Source organism: Oncorhynchus mykiss, chromosome 20 (assembly GCF_013265735.2).
Source record: "Oncorhynchus mykiss isolate Arlee chromosome 20, USDA_OmykA_1.1, whole genome shotgun sequence".
Taxonomy (NCBI): domain Eukaryota; kingdom Metazoa; phylum Chordata; class Actinopteri; order Salmoniformes; family Salmonidae; genus Oncorhynchus; species Oncorhynchus mykiss.
In genome coordinates this window covers 22349861-22374321 of record NC_048584.1, presented here as the reverse complement: position 1 = coordinate 22374321, position 24461 = coordinate 22349861, and the positions used below count along the sequence as shown (strand labels likewise).

The window sequence follows — 24461 nt, the reverse complement described above, 5'->3', positions numbered from 1 at the left end:
TAAAGAGGGTGGAGTGAGATATGGCGAAGGAGGGAGAGGGGAAATGTGGGGGAAAGAGGGGTGGAGAGAGAAGGGAAATGTGTTAGCAATATATATTAGGAGCCTCCTCTGCCCTGCATCTTAGTACACAATCAGTCAATAGAACAATGCAGAGTTCCAACAATAACTGACCTTGGATCAACTCCGACTAACAGGGAAATTATAGAAAAGGCCAAAAGAACATCCTGCAGGTTATTAATATCATTATAGCGGATTTGTTATTGGAAACTAGCTAATTGTCAGTTTGTCATTCAGGCCATTGGAAACAACAGTTGGTTTGCTTTTTAGGTGCTTTCCAGCTAACATAATATTCTCGTGTAAACCTTTGTTTGAACAACAGGTAGACAGATTGACGTAATGACAGAGGTTATTAACCTAGTAAGGGGAAATTAGAGGTCTTCACAGGTCCAAATAGTTGGACTCGTTCTGAAATGGATCCATGACTTTCCCACCCGACCCGATATGCTTAAATATATATATTTTTAAATAACGAAGTACAGTCTGAAGCGTTACGAAAAGGCCCGTGGAAAAACAGACCCGTGCTGGGTTGGATCCGAGAGATCCGTTCAGATCCGAGAGTAGAAAGAGAGGGAGGAAGAAACCTCCGACTGGGTGCTGCCAGCGCAATCAATAAACAAGTGATATTGGGCAAATAATGCACAGTTAAGTGTCCTTAACTGCCTATAACATTTGTTTAACTATTCGTTGCATTTTTATGTGTAGCATATTCAAAACTTTATAGCCATAAATGTCCACCTCACATTGGCTACGCGTGGCCTGTCTGCAATGAACTTGAAACATTGTATCAACGGACACAGCTGTAAGCTATTTGTGCAAGGGATAAGAAGTAAATCAGGTATTTTATGTCTCCATTATTTTAAGTGAACTGGTGTAAATTATTTTTAAAACAGCTGGTTTAGATTCTTAAATTGGCCGACAATAATAAACAACAATAATGATGATCAAACAAATGAAAAATACAGTAAATAAAAGTTAGAAAATGACATGAAACCTGAATAGCGAGTTGCACACAGTCCACCTGGCCGTGCCAACGTTCTTCTCATCTTTGTCCACTATAATATTAGAACTTGTCACTGAGGACATTCCCCCTTGGCCTCTTTTCACCATACTTCTTCTCCTAACTTTAGTTTTACTTCAAAAGAAAAAGGCCTCCATCTTCGCAATCAACAGTAGCCTAGACCAGTGGTTCCCAACCAGGACTCATGAGACCATAGGCTTACTGGTAAAATGCACGAGGGGGTTACTTTAGGGGTACTCCGGGCAGAGCAAAATACAGTTGGTGGTACAGTAAGTGAAAAGGGAAGGGAACCACTGGCCTATACCAAGGCTCCTATCACTCGCATTCTCCCTCTCCCCTCAGCAGCAGGGGCATGTGAGGTGAGCAGCCAGAACCAGTTTCAAATGGACATGATCTATACATTTTATTGAGTTGCAATTGGCTGACACAAATAACAAGCTTGCACAGTTCTAATCACTTCACACACAATTATATCAGACCAGACCCGAGACAAAAGTCTGAATTTAGGACCCGGACCTAGTGTTGGGCAGTATCCAGATTTTCATACCGTCATACTGTTTTTGTACCCTACTGGGGTATAAAGTATATACACAGCGGCGCTATTTCAAAAATAATTATGCCCAAAACAATTTAGGCAACCAGGATCTTGATCCAAGAGGGGAATGAATGTCTCTGCTGTAACCAAGGTTCATCTTGAAATCTAGAAAACTTTGCTAGCAATTTAGAAAACCAAATACATAGCTGGAGCCCTGAGCTGGATATAATTTGACACAGATTTCGTATAGTTATACTTCACTTTCAAAATACAGAAATCACCACCATATGATGTAAAACACAGCATCACATGATGCTAAATGCCTCATACAGGGATGATTTCTGTATTTTGAAAGTTACATACAGTATCTTGATTGCTGACAAACAAAACATTGACTATGTCAACAATGGACTAAAGAAAAATATCAAAATATAGTTTAGGTGGAATTTTCCTTTAAGTTACAAGCAGTGTCATAGCACGCACACCAGCGAGGCCGGACCCGCTCGGGTCGGATCTCGGAATTTCAGGTCTGTTGAGCCTCTGGGGCAAATGCTAAATTAAATCACATTTTCACTTAGTCTCCCACTGACAAAGTGGAGATCGGACTTAAGTGGAAGTTTCGATTTGACCCCAGGAGTGTTACTTCTTTTGCCCTGATATGACAGTAATATCCTACTTTAAGGGTGCTGGGAGGATGGTGTGGTAGTTGTAGTGCTGCTGCTGCTGTTGGTTGAGGATCTGCAGCTGGAGGAAGAGTTGCTGCTGGTGGAGGATCTTGGCGTAGGATGAGTCCATGGGGGCATCGCTGGCCTCCTGTTTCTGGTCTGGGGGGACATACTGGTGGTACTTTAACTTCTTGACCCGGGGCTTTGGGTCCTTGCCCTTCTTACTGCGATTCCTCTCTCCCGGCTGTTTGGGCTGGCTCTGCTGTGGGATGAGAGAAGAGAAACATCAAGATAAAGAAGTTGCACATGATTGAAAACTAGTCAGTCTGCCTTACAGACTTGTTTTAATGAACAGTGTTTAGAAGTGACTCAAGTACTGTTTTTTTTTCTATGACTGAAAGATGACAATCCAGATTTTAGCACAGAAAGACACATTTACATTTATTTATTCAGTGATTTGGATTCAACGCTAGTTCAAAAGACTGAGCTTTTGTTTCAATGTGAAGTTTAATGTTTAGAAAGTATACTTTCCCAAACAGTTGACAGAACAATGTGTCTGCTTACTTTCACTAGGGTGGGCCCTGGCTTTGAAGGAACGACAGTGATGATAGGCTGAGACGCGGGTGCTGGGCGACTGACTGGCAGCTCTTGGGTGGAGAGAGCTTTGAGGAAGTCTGCCGTTGCCTGGGTGACAACAGGAAAGGGCTGGGACAGAAGAACAGATTTCAGTCATAACTCTAAGCATATAACTTACATAACTAAGTTTCTTGTTAATAATTTGCATTTCTCTGAACATTTACTTACATTTTTACAATCATTCAGGGGTAGATAAAGAATGTGAGGTATGATTAGGGTTGCAAAGCTACTGGTAATTTACCAAAGTTACTTTGGTCATTTATACTTAGATAACTTTAAAAAATAAATGTATTCATATAAACACTCATTTTTTATACATTTGTGTCCATATTGTCCATGAGTTTCTAGTCCAGGTTTCCCTACTCCAGTCCTCAAGTACCCCCATCAGCACACATTTTTGTTGTAGCCCGAGAAACTCACCTGATTCAACTCATTGTGAGCTTGATGATTTATTGACAAGTTGAATCAGGTGTGCTTGTCCACGGCTACAACAAATGTGTACTTTTGGAGGGTAGCCGAGGACTGGAGCTGGGAAACACTGCTCTAGTGGATAGACCATATTGTTCAAGACAAAATAGCCTAAGTAATGAAAAAAATCATCTAAAATCAACATCATTTTCAATTAACTGAATGTCTTTCAACTATTAACTTTTTTCACAACTGCCACCAGTTTGGTGGCAAAACATTGATAAAAGACATATTGACATTGTAAAATAAATAACTGTAAAGAAATATACAATATATTTCATGCTGAACCCCTCATATTAAAACACCAATGGTATTAATCTTATAAAATTCCCCCCCAAAACTTGAAAGCTACCAAAATTCAAGTATTTTACTGGTAAACTCTGAAAGTTTCAAGTAATATACCTTCTCTTTGCAACTCTAGGTATAATGAAGCATATGTATTGTCCTTCAAAAGGAAATTCAAGTGGATAAAGAACCTCCCATGTCCTACCTGTAGGATTGTGTGGTTGTTGGTGATTGTGGGCAGCGGTGGTGGGCAGGGGGCCTCCAGGGCCCGAGGTTCCCCAGGGGAGGGTGTGGAGACCTTGGACTCATGGCTGGCTGGCTGCTCTGGAGACAGGGCGTCCCCGCTGTCCTCATCAAACCCGTACGTGTCCAGCGCTTTGGGGTAGTTTACTGAGGGACCAACACATTCAACATTAACACAGCACATTAACCAAAAGGTCCACATCAAGTTTAGAAAGGGGTAAAGGTGAACAGGCCTCAGAATTCTGTGATTTAGGCAGGTTCAGGCTGCCCATCTAATCGTATTTATTATGATCTAAAAAACAAACCTGATCCTAATTCAGCACTCCTACACTCACTCCTGATACGGCTCCATATCACTTTCTCTCTCTCTACCAGGCCTTACCAATGATGGCCTCCTTGACGCTGGGTTCTACAGGCAGAATGTTCTTTTCTACCAGTTCCATGGGGCCGGGGCGCTGGGCCAGCTTCTCATTCAGGTCGTCAGCCAGCCTGGCCCTCTTCAGCTTCATCTGGGTGGCCTGCAGGGAGGGCTCTGCCCCAGTCTCCTTAAGGATGTGCATTCTGACCAGTTCAGATCTCTCTGGTCGGCTGCGGATCTTGTGTTTCAGGAAGTTTTCAGTCTGGGAAAGGGAAAACGGGGACAGGGCATTTTCAAGAAATGTCCATACAAGAACATGGAATATATTGGGGAATGTATTTGCAAGGCTGAGCTCTTACCCTGGCTCTCTCCAGGCTGCGTATCTGCTCATGAAATGCCGCTGGGCTCTTTAGAGCTGCATGGGGAGAAACACATTGTCAGCTTCTCAACAGACACCTCTAACGCGAACACATAACTCAATTATGACTACATAAAGTGGCAGTGCCCATACTCACGAGGCATGATGCCCTGGTCTACCAGCTGCTCACGGGTGCGTCTCTGCTGTAGCCTCAGCTGAAGGACTGTTGGGGGAGGGGGGCGAGAGAGAAATGTAGACACTTCAGTAAACACAACCAGAATCTGCCTGCATCTGCGGGTCTGAAGTCATCATGAGTAACTGAGGCTTTCACAAGAGGATGTGGTTCTGTTAGAACGCTAGACACACAGACCAGCAGAGTTTGGACTCCCACGGCCACCACAACTCACTTCCTTTACCACCAGCAGTGGTTAACAAGCCTGGTTGGATTCACTTGAATCCCTTTTCTGAACAATAATTTCATTACTTAATACCATTGCATTCTTTGTTATTTTTGGCTGCAGCCAAGGCTAATCAAATCCGGCACAAACTCATTTCAATAATCAAAAGCATTTGAAAATTGTACAGGAACAAATATCAGGGGGAATTGTGATTTATCTCAAATAGCTAAAACAGGCAAAACAAGATTTCAAACAGCTAAATCAAGATTTCAAACAGCTAAATCAGCTAGCCTAAATGTACTTGATTACTAGGTTTGGGCGGTATCTAGATTTTCATACCGTCCTTCTCTCATCCCGGGATTTATGGTATTACCGGCATAGCACACAAGAAAAGCCCATTGGGCCTCTAGTACCAGAAAGCTACAAAAATTAGCATACTAATAGCGAGATCACGTACACGCTGTCAGCTAAATGCTAACGAGTGAAAACGAACATAAACTAAATTGCAAACACAGCAAAATACAGATCATAAAGTTATACAAGCATAGCCAATAGCTACCAAATGTCATTTTCGGTGAGTGTGAACATTTACATGCGAAAGTGAATGACAGAAATTGTGCAAATGAACAAAGTTATGATGTGCTGCTCTTCAGAAAAGCATGGGAGAAAAACGCCAGTAGGAAGCACAGGGAAGAAATAACTCATCCAGAGCTTTATAGACATTATAGGCTATCTGATGGCAAACATCTAGTAGTGAACTGCATACAAGTGTAACATCACCTCATGTGCACAGCACAACAGAGATTCGCCGATAGACATAGAACGCTACGGACTCACCAGGTCGCTTTCTCCCGTTGTGCTATTTACAAAAAACATGTGACTGGCTCATCTGAGATAAGCTTCTTACTGTAAAGTAATGTGACAGGTGGAATGAAGAATACAGTCTGCTCAATCTCCTAACATATGCACAAGTTGATTGCAGGTATTAACTTAAAAAGTAGCTACAAATATGAATATTTATTGAAAAACTTCAAAGAAATCATTGACAGTATTTTAATATTTTGACAGGATAGACAAAGATACCTAGGTCTCTCTTTTCTAAATGTGCCCTCTAGAATACAATATAAAAATACAGAAAATATATACAGTGCATTCAGAAAGTATTCAGACCCCTTAACTTTCACATTTTGTTACAGCCTTATTCTAAAAATGGTAAAAAATAAAAAATAAATAAAAAAAAAACTCAACCTACACGCAAAACCCCATAATGAAAAACAGAATTGACTATTTTACATGTACTCAGAACCTTTGCTATGACTCCACATTGAGCTCAGGTGCATCCTGTTTCCATTGATCATGCTTGAGATGTTTCTACAACTTCATTGGGGCGGCAGGGTAGCCTAGTGGTTAGAGCATTGGACTAGTAACCGGAAGGTTGCAAGTTCAAATCCCAGAGATGCCAAATCTGTCGTTCTGCCCCTGAACATTGTTCCTAGGGAGTCATTGAGTGTGGTAAATTCAATAGATTGAATTAAAGGTCGACCAATTATTTAGGGCCGATTTCAAGTTCATATACAAATCGGTAATCAGCATTTTTGTACACGATTATGGCCGATTACATTGCACTCCACGAGGAGACTGCGTGGAAGGCTGACTACCTGTTATGCGAGTGCAGCAAGGAGCCAAGGTGCTAGCTAGCATTAAACATATCTTATAAAAAAACAAATCACATTTAACAATCACTAGTTAAACTAGTAATATTGTCAACCATGTGTGTCAACCATCTAGCTTGTCCTGCGTTGCATATAATCGATGCGGTGCCTGTTAATTTATCATTGAATCATAGCCTTCTTCGCCAAATGGGTGATTTAACCTCTGCGCACCGAACCCGTTAGCGGGATTAAATTCGACAATACGGTGATCGCTACATAGTCATATTAAACATTCATGAAAACACAAGTGTCTCATGTTTCGAAAGCCTAGAATCTTGCTAATCCAACTGCGTTGTCAGATTTTAAAAAGGATTTACTGCGAAAGAATACGATGCGATTATCTGAGGACAGAGCCCCATAAAAAAAACTATTTCAACCAGCACAGGCGTAACAAAATCCCAAATTGCAATAAAATAAATTGTTTACCTTTGACGATCTTCCTCTGTTTGCAATCCCAATGCTCATTGTTACACAATGAAAGGTCTTTTGTTCGATAAAATCCATTTTTGTAGCCTAAGACGAAACATTTTGTGAACCGCTTGTCGTGAATTCCGTCTCATTCAATTTGACGACACATTCGATGTAAATACACACACTAAACGTGACTTTTCACTGTTGACGTTGAGACTGGTGTTTTGCGGGTACTATTTAATGAAGCTGCCAGTTGAGGACTTGTGAGGAGTCTGTTTCTCAAACTAGACACTATTGTACTTGTCCTCTTGCTCAGTTGTGCACCGGGGCCTCCCACTCCTCTTTCTATTCTGGTTAGGGCCAGTTTGCGCTGTCCTGTGAAGGGAGTAGTACACATCGTTGTGCCAGATCTTCAATAGCCTTCATTTCTCAGAACAAGAATAGACTGACGAGTTTCAGTAGAAAGCTCTTTGTTTCTAGCCATGTTGAGCCTGTAATCAAACCCACAAATGCTGATGCTCCAGATACTCAACTAGTCTAAAGGCCAGTTTAATTGCTTCTTTAAATCAGAACGGCAGGTTTTCAGCTGTGCTAACAATTGCAAAAGGGTTTTCTAATGCTCAATTAGCCTTTTAAAATGATAAACTTAGATTAGCTAACACAACGTGCCATTGGAACACAGGAGTGATGGTTGCTGATAATGGGCCTCTGTAGATATTCCATTTAAAAAATATATTTTTAAAATCAGCAGTTTACAGCTACAAGTCATTTACAACATTAACAATGTCAACACTATTTCTGATAAATTTTATTGTTATTTAAAAAAAAAAAAATGGCCAAACATTTTTTTTGCTTTTCTTTCAAAACAAGGAAATCTCTAAGTGACCCCAAACTTTTGAACAGTAGTCTAACTATCGTGATAATATCGTATTCCTGCAGTTCCTGGCAATTCCCAGCCCTAACACACACACAGAAAGAGAGAGAGTTAGAGAGAGAGACACACACACACACACTAAGCAGTGTTTCCTCAGCTGTGGGTCGGCTCAGTGACCACAGTCCCGGTCAGCTCAGAGGGTGAGAGATTCAGACTAGGATTCCAAGGAGTCTGACATGCTTGACACTTTCACCACTCCCCCGTGATTCAACATCCAACAGTACAACGTCTGAAGTGCATGGGATGTGTTATTGATGAATCAGAATCTGGGTTTACATGAAACGTTGAATATGGAGATTCTCCTTTAAGCCTAGGAAGCAGCCATTAAATGTACCATTCACCAGCATTTCAAGCTTAATGTCAAAATACATTTGGTACTTACCAAGGAATGGGGTTTTGCTGAGCAACTATAGTCATTACTTAGACTAAATTCACATGAGCCAAATCCACCTCTTCTGCATCTCAAATAACACCTGATTTTTTCCAGCAAAGGCATTTCTCTCTTTCAGTTGCATGCAACTTATTTAGACATTTTTTGGAAGTACATACCGGTCTCAAGGGCAGTAAAGATGATAGTTGCTCAGCGAAACTCCATTCTTTGGTAAATATTATAATCCTCACCGTCTCATCTTTTAAAATACATAAAGTCCTCCATTTACCTCACTCCGACTACCCAAAAAATAGCAAAGTTACCCAATTGGGGGAGGGAGGGGGTCAACCTCTTGTCGCATGCAGTGCTCAAGTTCAGGACGGCTGGCAGTCAAAACCCATAAAACGCTGTGAAGTGCAGAGCCTGAGCTATGACGTAATATATAGCATGTTACTGAGCTGGAGGGTTCCAATTTATACACTTATCAGTACCTACATCTGCTATTTTTAACCCATATACAAGTGTTAAGGGGTAAAAAACCAATCACAGTTGTAAAGACACTATAAACATGATTATGGCAGGTTCACTGGAGTTCCATCTTCCAGGCTTTGAGTTAGAAGGTATTTTCAAGCATCTCACTGCTCAAGTGAGGAACCAATCAACCACATCTATCACAGTGGAGCAAAACAAAATGATCATTATGTATGAGAAAAGGACAATCAATTTGACGATCACCATAGTGTGTGCTTGTTTCTCCTCCCCACTCACCGTTCTTGCGTTCGTTGAGGGGAGGCAGGTTGTTGCTGGGCTGTAGGGTCAGCTCCTCCAGCTCATGGGTGACCGCCTCACTCTGGGGACTGGGCACCAGCAGACCCAACATTTCATAATCCCCCTCTGCTCTGGGCAGCCCCTGGGGCTCCATCTCCACGGGGGGGGGGGGAGGAAATCAGGGGGCTTCCTAGTAACCAGCAGGGGCAGTTACCGTCCCGGTGTGATGTCACGATGATCTCTGCATGGGAAGAGAGAATAGGATATTTTTTTCCCCCCCCATCTGTTTTTTTACAAGACACAAAGAACAGAACAGGGATGTGTTGAAAGGCTAAATCAACTTTTACACTTATAAATGAGTAAAGAATGTTACAACATGCCCTGGGACAAGAGTGTTCTTCTAAACTCCCTACTGGGAGTGGTGGTGTGGAATACAGAACCAACCACCTGGAAGACTTCTAACCGTATTATTCATTTAGGAGGTATTGATGGGTATTTTATTCACACACACACAGACACACACGCACACACGTTTTAACCAACCGTTATAAGAAAGAAGCCCAGTCAATAAGATGAATGAATCGTGTCCAGAGTTGCCTAACTGATGGTGGTTTGAAACAGTGGGAATGAAAACACTAGAACCGCCATAGGACACTGAAAAAAAAACAACATCTGCCCTGCTCCTTCCATGACTTCCTAAATGTTTGTATTTTACACTGCTCATGTCTGAATTTTGAAATCACAAACAGAAAAGTATTGAGCCTTTTTACCAGTTCACACCTATTCCCAACGTAACCCCCCCATGACAATGTGCTAGAGGATGTTGGTACCCAGCCAGGCGCTAATGAGTCTCTCGCTCTCCTCACTGAATGACAAACGGATGAATGGATGATAATTGTGCAACTTAATTCACATTTAAATTTGGCCTAACTGAATGATGAAGGTAAAGAGGTTGATTTAATTTAGAAAGACAATAGTGTAATGAGTAAGTTCCTTGCTCAGAACATGGTGGTTCCTTTTAACATGAGTCTTCAATATTCCCAGGTAAGAAGTTTTAGGTTGTAGTTATAGGAATTATAGGACTATTTCCCTCTATACCATTTGTATTTCATTAACCTTTGACTATTGGATGTTCTTATAGGCACTTTAGTATTGCCAGTGTAACAGTATAGCTTCCGTCCCTCTCCTATTTCCTCCCTGGGCTCGAACTAGCAACACAACGACAACAGCCACCATCGAAGCAGCGTTACCCATGCAGAGCAAGGGGAACAACTACTAGAAGGCTCAGAGCGAGTGACGTTTGAAACACTATTAGCGCACGCTAACTAGCTAGCCATTTCACTTCGGTTACAACAGCCTCATCTCGGGAGTTGATAGGCTTGAAGTCATAAACAGCGCAATGCTTGACGCACAACGAAAAGCTGCTGGCAAAACACACGAAAGTGCTGTTTGAATTAATGTTTACGTGCCTGCTTCTGCCTACCACCGCTCAATCAGATACTTGTATGCTCAGTCAGATTATATGCAATGCAGGACACGCTAGATAATATCTAGTAATATCATCAACCATGTGTAGTTAACTAGTGATGATTGATTGTTTTTTTATAAGATAAGTTTAAAGCTAGCTAGCAACTTACCTTGGCTTACTGCATTCGCGTAACAGGCAGTCTCCTTGTGGAGTGCAACGAGAGAGAGGCAGGTTGTTATTGCGTTGGACTAGTTAACTGTAAGGTTGCAAGATTGGATCCCCGAGCTGACAAGGTGAAAATCTGTCGTTCTGCCCCTGAACAAAGCAGTTAACCCACCGTTCCTAGGCCGTCATTTGAAATAAGAATGTGTTCTTAACTGACTTGCCTAGTTAAATAAAAATATATAAAAAAATGTATTTATTATTATTATTATTTATAAAAATACAAAATCGGCGCCCAAAAATACCGATTTCCGATTGTTATGAAAACTTGAAATCGGCCATTCCGATTAATCGGTCAACCTCTAGTTGATACCATTCTCTTATGTTTTACTTTGTAAAAAGAAGCTGTTATGGAAGTTATATTTACTATAACTATTACTAATCAAATGTATTGTAAGGGAAAGTAAAACATGCTGTGTTGCAGTAGGCAGTAGGAAAACGATGCCAGTCAGCCTGCACTGCCGGCTCATCATAAGTACACATTTTCACACACAAGAGTTAGCCCATAGACAATATTAAATTGACAATCTGATGAGTGACTATATTAGGCCTATCAGTTAACAAATTGTATATGAATAGATGGGTGCCTCATCTGTAATAGAGAGATGCAGGGAAAGGAGCAAAACTTTATAAAATCCTCCTTCCGAGTCACATGCAGGTAAAACATGTTGATTCCTATATAGTATCAGAAAGAGCTCAAAATTAAGAGGTGCAGCTTGATTTCCAAATTTCACTTTTCCCAAGAATATCCATGCATTCAGCACGACCACTCGCGCAGCAGCATTGATCTGGCTACTACGCAAACACTAGTAACACACTTAAAATGTAAATATGCTATTCGGTCGTCAATGGCTGAACAGGCGATAGAAACGCAATGGTGCATGTTACTTCAATGAACTGGAGGGTGATTGATTGATCTGAATGATAAGAGTGAATAGGATGATTGAATTTAGAACAGTGTAATGAAGAATTGTGGGCGGTCTAATTATTTTATTATGAAAAGACTGGAAATGGTATATCATTGCCCCTTGCAGAGGCAAATCAGACACTTAGTACAGCATACAGTGTGTAGTTCACAATGGCAAGCCGAACCAAAACAAATGGACGCACTGACAGCATTGTAAATGCTACAGAAAATAGCAAGAGTTGGATTGGCGATTGAGCTCAAAATCGACTTCGCTGATGAAGAGTCTTCGTCGTACTCTGATGTTGACTTCGAGCCTTGCTGCAGAGAAACCAGAACAGAGCCAACGGAGACGGTGATCCCAACTGCCAAGAGACAGGAGTCTGGGAGGGATGGCACAATTTGGGTAGAAAAGAGTGACGAGTGTGTGACATTCAGTGTGGATGTGGAGTCTTTTTGGTCTGATAGGTATGGGGTGGACAATTCTGAGAGACCATGACACTCAGCCGCTTCAGAGATGAGACACCTGCGGCAGGTGCACACGAAACAAGGGCAATGAAAACTGTGTGCAGTGCAAACTATTTGTTTGTGGGGCTTGCTCACACAAAGCCCCGAAGCTGTGTGCTGACTGTGGACCCGAAGTATAAAGAGAAGACCAGATTGATTCATGCTTAACTTCTTATGGCTGCAGGGGCAGTATTGAGTAGCTTGGATGAAAGGTGCCCAGAGTAAACGGCCTGCTCCTCAGTCTCAGTTGCTAATATATGCATATTATTATTGGATATAAAATACTCTGAAGTTTCTAAAACTGTTTGAATGATGTCTGTGAGTATAACAGAACTCATATGGCAGGCAAAAACCTGAGAAGAAATCAAAACAGGAAGTGAGAAATCTGAGGTTGGTTGAATTTCAACCCAGGCCCTATTGAATTCACAGTGGGATATGAATGAAGTTGCACTTTCTAGGGCTTCCACTAGATTTCAACCGTCTTTAGCAACTTGAATGAGGCTTCTACTGTGTTGTGGGACTGAATAAGAGCTGAATGAATCATTTCCTGGTCACGCGCATTCCACATGATATCGACCTGCTCCTCTAGGAAGGAATTCTCCGGTTGGAACTTTATTGAAGATTTATGATAAAAACATCCTAATGATTGATTCTATACTTAGTTTGAAATGTTTCTTCGACCTGTAATATAACTTTTTGAAGATTTTGTCCAAAGTAATGCACGAGCGTTTGGATTTGTATACCTAACGCGCTAACAAAAGTAGCTACTTGGAAATAAATAACGGATATTATCGAACAAATCAAACATTAATTGTGGAACTAGGATTCCTGGGAGTGCATTCTGAAGAAGATCAAAGGTAAGGGAATACTTATCATGTAAATTTCTGGTTTCTGTTGACTCCAACATGGAGGCTAATTTGATTATTTTTCTGAGCGCCGTCTCAGATTGCATTGTTAGCTTTTTCCGTAAAGTTTTTTTTTTTATCTGACACAGCGGTTGCATTAAGGAGAGGTATATCTATAATTCCATGTCTATAACTTGTATTATCATCTACATTTATGATGAGTATTTCTGTTGAATCAATGAGGCTATTCAAAATCACTGGATGTTTTTGGAACTAGTGAACGTAACACGCCAATGTAAACTCAGATTTTTTTTATATAAATATGAACTTATCAAACAAAACATACATATAGTGTAACATGAAGTCCTATGAGTGTCATTGATGAAGATCAAAGGTTAGTGATGAATTTTCTCTCCATTTGTGCTTTTTGACTCCTATCTTTGGCTGGAAAAATGGCTGTGTTTATTCTGTGGCTTGGTGGTGACCTAACATAATCGTTTGTGGTGCTTTCGCTGTAAAGCATATTTGAGTCGGACACTGTGCTGGGATTAACACCAAGATGACCTTTAAAACGATATAAAATACATGTATGTTTGAGGAATTTTTATTATGAGATTTCTGTTGTTTTGAATTTGGCGCCCTGCACTTTCACTGGCTGTTGTCATATCATCCCGTTAACGGGATTGCAGCCATAAGAAGTTAAAGGCATGCGTATATACGGGCACAGATAAAATAAATGACTTATGAATATATTTCCACTAATTTTTTTTATGCAATTCATCCTTTAAAATTGTTCATGTACTGGTGCTTTTGTTTTGGAATATGGAAATAATTTCACCTGTGCACCTGGCTGGTTTAATTATTCATATTTTCCTTTCTATTTTGTCAAAATAAGCTGTAAGTGGAACGTATAATGAATCAAATCAACAAATAAAGTTGATTAAATGGATTACATTATTATTGTAAGGGAAACAAAAACAGGCTATAGGCCTACTTGTTTCTAGGACTTAAAAAAAAAAATGTAATTAACTAGACAAGTCAGTTAAGAACAAATTCTTATTTACAATGATGGCCTACCCGGCCTCCCCTAACTCGGACGACGCTGGGCCAAATTGTGCGCCGCCCTATGGGACTCTCCATCACAGCCGGTTGTGATACAGCCTGGGATAGAACCAGGGTCTGCAGTGCCACCTCTAGCACTGAGATGCAGTGCCTTAGACTGCAGCGCTACTCGGGAGCCGTTTGTAGAATTATACAAAACATATCCTTGACTATCTAAACACTATTGTTATTTAATTATACATTTGCACAAATATTTCTTCATGCAATTAATTATTTCTAATAGTTTATGCACTATTTATCAAGCGTTGGTGCTTATGTTTGCACACCTTGCGGGTTGATATGCATCTGATGCAGTGGTGGAAAAAGTACCCAATTGTTATACTTGAGTAATGACAAGTAAAAGTCACCCAGTGAAATACTACTTGAGTGAAAGTCTAAAAGTATTTGGTTTTAAATATACTTAAGAATCCAAATTAAATGTAACTGCTCAAATATACAGGATCAGTGTCTCTATACCGGGACAGTTGAGCTAATGTGATTAGCATGACAGTTGTAACAGCAAACTTTCCAGGACATAGACATGTATTATACGGGCAGAAAGCTGACGTTCTTGCTAATTGAACTACACTCTCCAATTTACAGTAGGTATTACAGTGAAAGAATGCCATGCACAGTTATGTACTTTAAAATGTATAAATAAACCAAATTAGGCACATTTGGGCAGACTTGATACAACATTTTGAACAGTAATGCAATGAATGGTTCATTGGCTCAGTCTAAAATGTTGCACACACACACTGCTGCCATCTATTGGCCAAAATATTGTGGCTAGACTCCTAAGTCATATAATGGTCCTTTTGCATTTCAAAGGAACAAAAAATAAATAGAAAAGTTACTTTGTATTATCTTTTACCAGATTTAATGTGTTATATTCTCCTACATGAATTTCACATTTCCACAAACTTCAAAGTGTTTCCTTTCAAATGGTATCAACAATATACATGTCCTGAGTTACAGGCAGTTAGAGTTGGGCGTGTCATTTTAGGTGAAATTATAAAAAAGGGGGGTACGATCCTTAAGAGGTTGTAAAGTAAAAGTATAAACCATTTCACATTCCTTATATTAAGCAAACTTGAGGGCATAATTTTTTAAAATTTTTATTTAGGATAGCCAGGGGCACACTCCAACACTAATTTACAAACAACACATGTGTTTAGCGAGTCTGCCAATAGGGATGACCAGGGATGTTCTCTTGATAAGTGTATTAATTGGACCATTTTCCTGTCCTGCTAAGCATTCAAAATGTAACAAGTACTGTTGGGTGTCTGGAGTAAAAAGTACTTTTTTTTTTGGAATGTAAATGAAGTAAAAGTTGTCAAAAATAGTAATGTACAGATACCCCCAAAAACTACTTAGGTAGTATTTCACACCACTGATCTGATGCATATGATAAATGGGATGCCCAGCAACGTTCTCTAGCGGGTACCTATAGGCTGAAAGGCCAGGCAGTTCTAGTGTTAAGGGAAAGAAAAAAAATCAAACAGTTTGGCAACTATAGTTCCGAATAACCGGTTTATGATGATGGTTCCGGGTCCCACCATCAGCTCCGTTCAGCCATTCAAACCACATCCATCTAGGGCTAAGGGGCACAATCCTGACATGTTGGTATTGGCATTGCACCATGCAGCTCTGTTCTTACTTTGCTTCACCTCTGGACTCAGAAACAGCACCAACATTCCAACCAATGTACCAACTTAAAGGACAAAGATTTTAAAAGCATCTAGGTATATGGCTGTACATGGACTCACACACTTCATAACTTATGTTCACAACAACCACATTTTTTTTTAAATGTAAAAACCTGTAACCAACTTCAGAATACAATACTTAAGACCATATCAGGGATTTTCTGTGAATCCCTTGAGGAATGTTGATTCTCCACATAGTAATGAACGAAGAGAGGGATGTTTGTTGCCTTTCCGTTGCTGTGGTCCAATCGTTTCAATAACTTAACTGTTACATCTGTGGGATAATAAACATTATCTTACATGGTCCAGAAGACAGTGATTTGAGAGCAGCCACTCCTTAAATGACCACTGTTGCTAAGAGACCCAGCAGTCTCACCCACACACAAATACAGAAGACAACCACTGTTCTGCCATGGCTGACTTTAGTGTGCCTCAAGAGACAAATATCCATTATCAGTATCTATGGTTATGTTTTCTTTTCCAAGAAGAAAAACTGGTGACAGTGGGGACACTAGATACTACAGACGTCGATGAGTAACCAAGCAGCTATCAACCCCTCTATGCATTGGTTCACATGACTGTCAATCTACAGCAGTCTTTATTTCAGATCACATGTACTGACCAAAGTGTCAACACAAGTACATCTAAACACACAAATATTCACATTTCAAGAGGCAAGCAATTTCTATAACCTGGTCAGTCAGCACTCGTCTTCCACCTCTCCTCAGCCAAACAGAGGTAGTCGAGCCCACCACATGAGCCAGTTTAAAAACAGTTCAAATTAAATGTTACTTTATCTTGAGGCTCTTTGTATTCAACGTATGTCACTGGAGACTAGACCCAGGTTAGAACAATAACGTCAGTCTGTCTGGTAGAGGAAAGATGGGCTGGAGACCGACTGTGATATTAGGGTTACGCTGAAGAGGGTGCAAGTTTCTGAACATAGCAGAAAACCCATTCGAGATTTAATGAATAGAGCTGACATGATCCCCAACTCCACATGACATGATCCCTTACTAAGTTGTGTGTGTTCTAGGGATGTGGCAGTCATGACTTTGTCAGGCGGTCAGTCAAGAAAAAGACAAAATTGTTTAGATGGTCATACCATGGATAATTTAGCTATTGGATTTAGAATTTGAGCCCTTTCAGGTATCTGTTTCTAATTTGTAATAAATTTGCAAACATTTCTAAAAAACTTTTTTTGCTTTGTCATTATGAGGTTGTGTGTAGACTGATGAGGAAAACAACTTATTTAATCAAGTGTAGAATAAAGTTGTTAAACAACAAAATGTGGAAAAGTCAAGGGGTCTGAATACTTTGAATGCAAATCAAATTTTATTAGTCGCTTGCGCCGAATAGAGACGTAGTAGACCTTACAGTGAAATGCTTACTTACGAGCCCCTAACCGACAGTGCAGTTTCAAAAAATACAGATAAGAATAAGAGATAAAAGGTAGCAAGTAATTAAAGAGGAGCAGTAAAAAAATAACATACAGGGGGAGCCGGTACAGAGTCAATGTGCAGGGGCACCGGTTAGTTGAGGTAGTACGTACATGTAGGTAGAGTTAATTAAAGTGACTATGCATAGATGACAACAGATAGTGGCAGTGGTGTGAAGGGGGGGGGGACAAGGGTGGCTGGAGTCTGCACTGTATAGGACTATGAGTATTAGAGCTTATGCGTCTGGGTGTTATGAATTAATCATCACCTCAGAAAGCAGGGTCCATTTCATTGTGTTAGGCTGTGAAACAACATCCACAACAACCATGTTGCCTTACCTCCCTACTCCTCTACATTTGCACACATTGTACATAGATTTTTCTATTGTGTTATTGACTGTGTGTTTGTTTATGTGTAACTCTGTTGTTGTTTTGTCACACTGCTTTGCTATATCTTCTCCAGGTCGCAGTTGTAAATGAGAACTTGTTCTCAACTGGCCTACCTGGTTAAATAAAAGTGAAATAAAAATGTTGTTGAACTTCTTCAAATTGATCAATCACAGTGAGGTGAGTGTTAACTGCGAAACAGTATCAGGCTTAAGTGTTTGACGTGATTTTTCATTGCATTTACACTAATGTCAGAGTGGTTAGAGGGACAATAGAGCACTGAGTACCAAGCCATTAGCGACCTGATGGTCGTTAGCAAGTTGGCTACTATCAACGCATGTCCAGAGTGTATAAGAGATTACCGTGACTCAATGGTCATGTGGAATTTTACTGTGATCATGACTGCTGGTGTGGCGGTAATACGGTCACTGCAACAGCCCTAGTCTGTTCTACACAACATGAGTCTGAAAGTTCTAGTGTTGTGCCCTAGTGAGGGGAGTGCAGCCCGCCACAGCTGGTTCTGAGTTTCTAAAAGAGGACATTTCAAAAGAGGCTGTTGAGTCTCAGATTCAGCTCTTAATAAAGGAAAAAGGAGTTCAGGTGAAATTTAAGACACCAGATTCCTATCTTCCAGATTTAAGTACTTGGCCCTAAATATCAGACTTAGGCCTAATATCATTGGAACCAACTCACTGTTCCTAGGCAGTCATTGAAAAATAAGAATTTGTTCTTAACTGACTTGCCTAGTTAAATAAAGGTTAAAAAAATAAAATTAAATGTAGGTTGATGCAGCCTAATCTTTCTGTTTGAATGGTGTAGGTACCTTTTCTACCATGGATTGTTAATTTTTAGTAAAAAGCCTACCTGTTACTAGACAACTGAATGTTGGCCAAAATGTGTTTATATAGCCTAATAGGAGTCTTAATAAAAATGTAAAAGGTTGTCGATATAGTACCATTTGGTATGGAAACGTTCTCATAATGCCATTCCTTACCACCGCTAGGAGAAGATGAAGAGAGACTTCTGCCTGGGTCCAAATGCTACAGCACACTAAGCCATGGAGACAGACCTGGGAACAGAAGACAGACGATTTAAAATGACATTCTACTACAAACTATAATTAATGCGCTACAAAATATAATTAATGCGCTATCAGAACAAAGAAAGCATTTTGTGCAAATTTGAATGTCAAAGACCTTGACCACCAACCTTTGTAAGATTTGTATCAGATCAGAAAATCATTAACGCATATGAACACAGCGGTCCCTGCAGCGTAGACTCAAACCAGTGTGATTAGAACGTGTAGTTACAATTGACACAACAGTCAGCATTTGAGCTGGCCACACTTATTTCACAGAAACATTTTACACAGTCTTTACAATATTATGTCCTCAATGTGAACAGTTTATTATCGATGCAATGTTCAGACAGTCACAGAAGTAGCATAACACAATACTCATCCAAATCTGAAAATGTAGGCTACAATAGTCCTAATGCTAACTGAGTAAAGAGTCAGCTAACACTAGCGGTCATATATAGCCAACAAATCGGCTGATAGAAACCATAATATGAGTTAGCTAATATCAAATACTACGTACAATTCATCACATCATGGGTGAGCTAACCAGTATATTGAAATAATTGAGTAAAATACTTTCTAAAAGTCAAAAGTAATCCCACAGTGGGTAGTTTGTGCGTGCCACCATGTTAGTTTTTGTGCGTGCCACCATGTTAGTTTTTCTGCGTCAACTAAACAAGATGAGTTGGGTCTATTTGCAGTATGCATGTTGAAGGGAGTGCGTAATCTACCATCACTCACTAACGGAAGTTTACTTGAAAGGCGAGTGAACCATCCCTTCTCCTCGTTTTGCTATAAACATTGTGTGTCTGACAGACATTTACGTGACACACAGAATGCATTGAATGATGTTAACAAACATAACTCCACACAGACAGCAAATGGCTTAGCATTAGCTCATCATAATCAGTACAACCTTCAAAAAAGGAGAACAAAAATAGATAACATGTAAAGTGTTGGTCCCATGTTTCATGAGCTGAAATAAAAGATCACAGAAATGTTCCATATGCACAAAAAGCTTATTTCTCTTAAATGTTGTGTTACTGAGCATTTCTCCTTTGCCAAGATAATCCATCCACCTGACAGGTGTGGCATATCAAGAAGCTGGTTAAACAGCATGATCCTTACACAGGTGCACCTTGTGCAGGGGACAATAAAAGGCCACTAAGATGCACATCACACAACACAGTATGCAGGCCATGACTTCATCAAACACTGTTTCACAACGCATCAGTGACATGGCATTAGATGTTTTGAAACAATTCCTGCATCGCATACAAGGCAGTGAAATCTATGCATTACAGCTGGATGAGTCAACAGATGTGGCAGGCCTGGCACAGCTCCTGGTATATGTCTGTTACATTTATGGGGGGGGGGGGGGGGTAAATTAAGGAAGACATCCTCTTCTGCAAACCACTGAAAACCAGAGGAGGATATGTTTAAAGTACTGGACATCTTTGTGATGTCAAATGGACTTTGGTGGTCAAGATGTGTTGGTATCTGTACTGATGGCGCAAAAGCCATGACAGGGAGACATAGTGGAGTGGTAACACGTGTGCAAGCAGTTGCTCCCAACGCCACTTGGGTACACTGCAGCATCCACCGAGAGGCTCTTGCTGCCAAGGGAATGCCTGACAGCTTGAAAGACGTTTTGGACACTACTTTGAAAATGGTTAACTTTATTAAGCAAAGCACCTGAACTCATGTATTTTCTGCACTATGCAATGATATGGGCAGCGACCATGTAACACTTTTACAACATACAGAAGTTCACTGGTTATCAAGGGGCAAAGTATTGACATGTTTTTTTTTTAAATTGAGAGATGAGCTTAAAGGTCTTTTCTGACCATAAGTTTCACTTGTCTGACGGCTTGCATGATGACAAGTTTCTCACACGACTGGCCTATCTGGGTGATGTTTTTTCTCGCCTAAATGATCTGAAGCTAGGATTACAGGGACTCTCCACAACTATATTCAATGTGCGGGACAAAATTGATTAAGTTGGAGCTCTTCTCTGTCTGCATTAACAAGGACAACACACAGGTACTCCAATCATTATGATTTTTTGTGTGCAAATGAACTCAAGTTTACGGACAATGTCAAATGTGAGATTGCGAAGCATCTGATGGAGTTGGGTACACAATTACACAGGTACTTTCCCGAGACGGATGACACAACTGGATTCATTATCCCTTCATGCCCTGCCTCCAGTCCACTTACCAATATCTGAACAAGAGGTTCTGTGAAAATTGAATTTAAAATCAGAAGCCACTGCCAGATTTCTGTTTTGGCCTGCGCCGAGTGTGTCCTTCCTTGGCAAATCGTGCTAAGACACTGATGCCCTTTGCAACCACGATTCTCAACCCTCACTATCATGACAACTAAATACAGGCACAGACTGTGTGTGGAAAATTATTTAAGACAGACTCTCCAATGCAACCAAACTTTGCAGAGTTACGTGCATCCTTTCAAGCCCACCCTTCAAATTAACCTGTGGTGAGTTATTCACAACTTTCGATGAACAAATAAGGTTTAATATGTAACATGGTTAAATAAAGAGCAAGATGATTATTATATTATTATTTGTGCCCTGGTCCTATAAGAACTCTGTCACTTCCCAAGAGCCGGGTTGTGACAAAAACGTACTCATTCTTATGTTTAATAAATGTATGTGTGTGTGTGGCAGGTTTATAATTATGGCAAAAAAACAAAATTTGTGAGTGTGGTGACCCTGGTGCTAGAGAGGGTACGCAGCTGGAGGTTGAATGTTTGAAGAGGTATGGGATTATAACAAGTTTTGGAACCACTTCTGTGAATTAAAGAGGGGGAACATACCTCATTTCAAACTGTTGTTAGAAAATCATGTAATATTGACAAGTTGAAACACACCCTATTGATAATTAGCATGTCCTGGTTTGAGGGCAGTTGTCCTGTTGCGTAAAGATCACATTTATGAACAGTGAGTAAATTCTGACATCACGCGCATTAGAAAACTCATGCTGGGGGGACCGTTAAGAGATATTATAGTTCACTAGTAAAAAGGACAAAGGGATTGTCTGGTACAGCCATGTGCACCACGTCATTGCACTCTTGCTCTGCTGTATGTGATTCTTGCTAGTGGTCACTCAAATGGCTGAATCTGATTGGCTGGAACTTGAATTGCTAGGGTGCTGGTCCATGTGGGGGGAAATGTTTTTTAAAAAATGGCACAGCACAACTTACTGAAAATAGACACTTTCAAACTAGGGATTTCGTGACTAATTGAGGTAACAGTAATTCTGCATGTATAAACTAGACATTGACACACCCAGCCCAAAGCGGAGAATTTAAAAAAAGACTTACTAGTTGCCAAAGTACCAAAGCATACAGGCTACCTGAGACAAAAAACAGATATTGCAAAGAAACACCGGGACTGCAGCGGCAAGCGGCGGTTGCTATAGCAACAGCATGCTGCGGTCTTTGTGGCATGAGATGAAGGGTGTTCTGGAGGGGGGAGAGAGAGAGAGCTTTGAGAGCATAATGTTTACTGATCATTTGATTGTTTATTATCTCCTTCACTTGCTTTGGCAATGACAACATATGTTTCCCATGCCAATAAAGGACTTACATTGAAATTGAATTGAGAGTCAGAGAGCCAGAGTTTGAGTGCAATGTTTACTATTAATGTTTGTTGTTTATTATCCATTTCACTTGCTTTTGCAATGTAAGCATATGTTTCCCATGCCAACAAAGCCCCTTAAATTGAAAGAGACAGAAAGGAGACACATTAGCGGGACAAGCTCTCACCTACATGAGGGGCTCTTTACTGAAAAGCAAACCGTGACAGTAGCACCAACCAGTTCAAACAAGATACAAAACACCTCAGAACTCAGTTTATAAGCTACAGAGGATCTAGTGCACTCTCCTCAGGTCCTGGGCCACAATCACTGCACCCTGGATAGCGTGTGCGCGCTCGGGAATCATGTTAAAACACCTGATTCAACTCATCAAGGTATTGATGATCGTTGAATCAGTAGGAGTTTTTAATTGTTGGGCTGGAACAAAACAGTGAGCATGCACAAAACTTGTTGCTCTCCAGGAACAGTTGGTGACTGACCACTGAAGATCGAGGTCAACAGGTTTGCTTACATTCAAACAGAGGGAAGTACCTGGTCCTGTCAGAGGGAAAGCAAACATCATGCATGACTAGACAATGTGTGGCAAATATCAACCGTGCTCCTACCCAACTGCTCTGTCCTGCTATAGGCATTAGCAACAAGTACCATGTGTTCATCAAAGGGAAACCCACAGAAGGGAAAAGGTCGTGCCCAGCTAGGCCTAATGGTAGATGGCTTTGGAGATTATAGGTGTATGTAAATGTGCTGGTGCTTACAATTCAGCTTTAAAATACTGTTGTTTTGCGTTTTCATAAAACTGAAGGTTGTTGGGTGCAAAGTCTACAAGGGTCTAAGTGTGCCGTGCATGATAATGCACGAGGGTACGACAGATCGATTACCTTCTGCTCCTGCCTAATAGTATCCTACTGATTCAGTATGTATTGAACCAGCAGTATTAAAGGAACGATACAAGGTACATATCACCAACCATGGGCATACAGACGCAGGATGGAGACGTACACCTAACAGTAAACATAACTTTGCAATTAATATATTGTAATATTGCATAATAGCAGTCTACAGCCTGGGATAACATAGTTCCAGAATATCAAATAAACAATAAGACAGCTTGGCCTGTATATCAAGAGCACAGATGAACTAAACACATTATCCCACAGGGTCTGGGACTGCCCCTTCCTCATCATTACAAAGAAGAGGTCATAGGTCAGCTAAGTATCTATACACAACACAAGCCCCTCTCCAGTCTGTAAAGGGGTTATGCTACTGCAGTGGTAACATGCTTCTTCATATTCACTACAGGGAGGAACTCCTAACACAGTCTTTAGGAAAATACCCACCCAGTATTCTCCTCTCCGTTCAGTCAGGGTGGTCTAGTCTCTCTCGGCAGACTTAAACACACAATCTCCTGATATGTGTGTGTGTGTCTCAGATATAAAACCAGTCCCTTTGCAGCAAGTCACAGCCCAGTAACAGTATCTTGTGCTGTGGACATTTATTGCCCCTCAAACCAAATCCTAGCGATTTGAAGTTGGTTTCTCAGAGACCGAAATAGCCCACAAGTCTAGTCCAACAAAAATGACTGCTTTTTCTTGAGATAAGGCCAATGCTGATGTTATTATGGCTGATGTTATTATGGTTCATGTCAGAGTCAGTAGTGTAAAGTACTTAAGTAAAAACAGTTCTGGGGCATCTTTACTGTGTCTTTTTGACAACTTTTACTTCGATACATTCCTAAAGGAAATAATGTACTTTTTAAACCATACATTTTCTCTGACACCCAAAAGTACTCATTACATTTTGAATGCTTGGCAGGCAAGGAAAATGGTCCAATTCACACATTTATCAAGAGAACATCCCTGGTCATCCCTACTGCCTCTGATCGTGTGGACTCACTAAACACAAATGCTTTGTTTGTCAATTATGTTGGAGTGTGCCCCTGGCTATCCATAAATAAAATAAAGAGTGG

General features: G+C 40.5%; 1 protein-coding gene across 1 annotated transcript in view; it reads right to left on the bottom strand.

The window, feature by feature from the left end:
• The window catches only part of mrtfba (myocardin related transcription factor Ba), a 40529-nt gene that overhangs the window by 14124 nt on the left and 1944 nt on the right, over window positions 1-24461 (bottom strand). The window contains exons 2-9 of the mRNA XM_021576115.2: window positions 18795-18869; window positions 9220-9460; window positions 4784-4849; window positions 4628-4683; window positions 4293-4530; window positions 3873-4057; window positions 2843-2983; window positions 2290-2540 (exon numbers count right to left, since the gene is read on the bottom strand). Of these exons, the coding sequence (XP_021431790.2) occupies window positions 2290-2540; window positions 2843-2983; window positions 3873-4057; window positions 4293-4530; window positions 4628-4683; window positions 4784-4849; window positions 9220-9373 (1091 nt within the window). The 5' untranslated portion in view covers window positions 9374-9460; window positions 18795-18869. The remainder of the gene's footprint in view (window positions 1-2289; window positions 2541-2842; window positions 2984-3872; window positions 4058-4292; window positions 4531-4627; window positions 4684-4783; window positions 4850-9219; window positions 9461-18794; window positions 18870-24461) is intronic.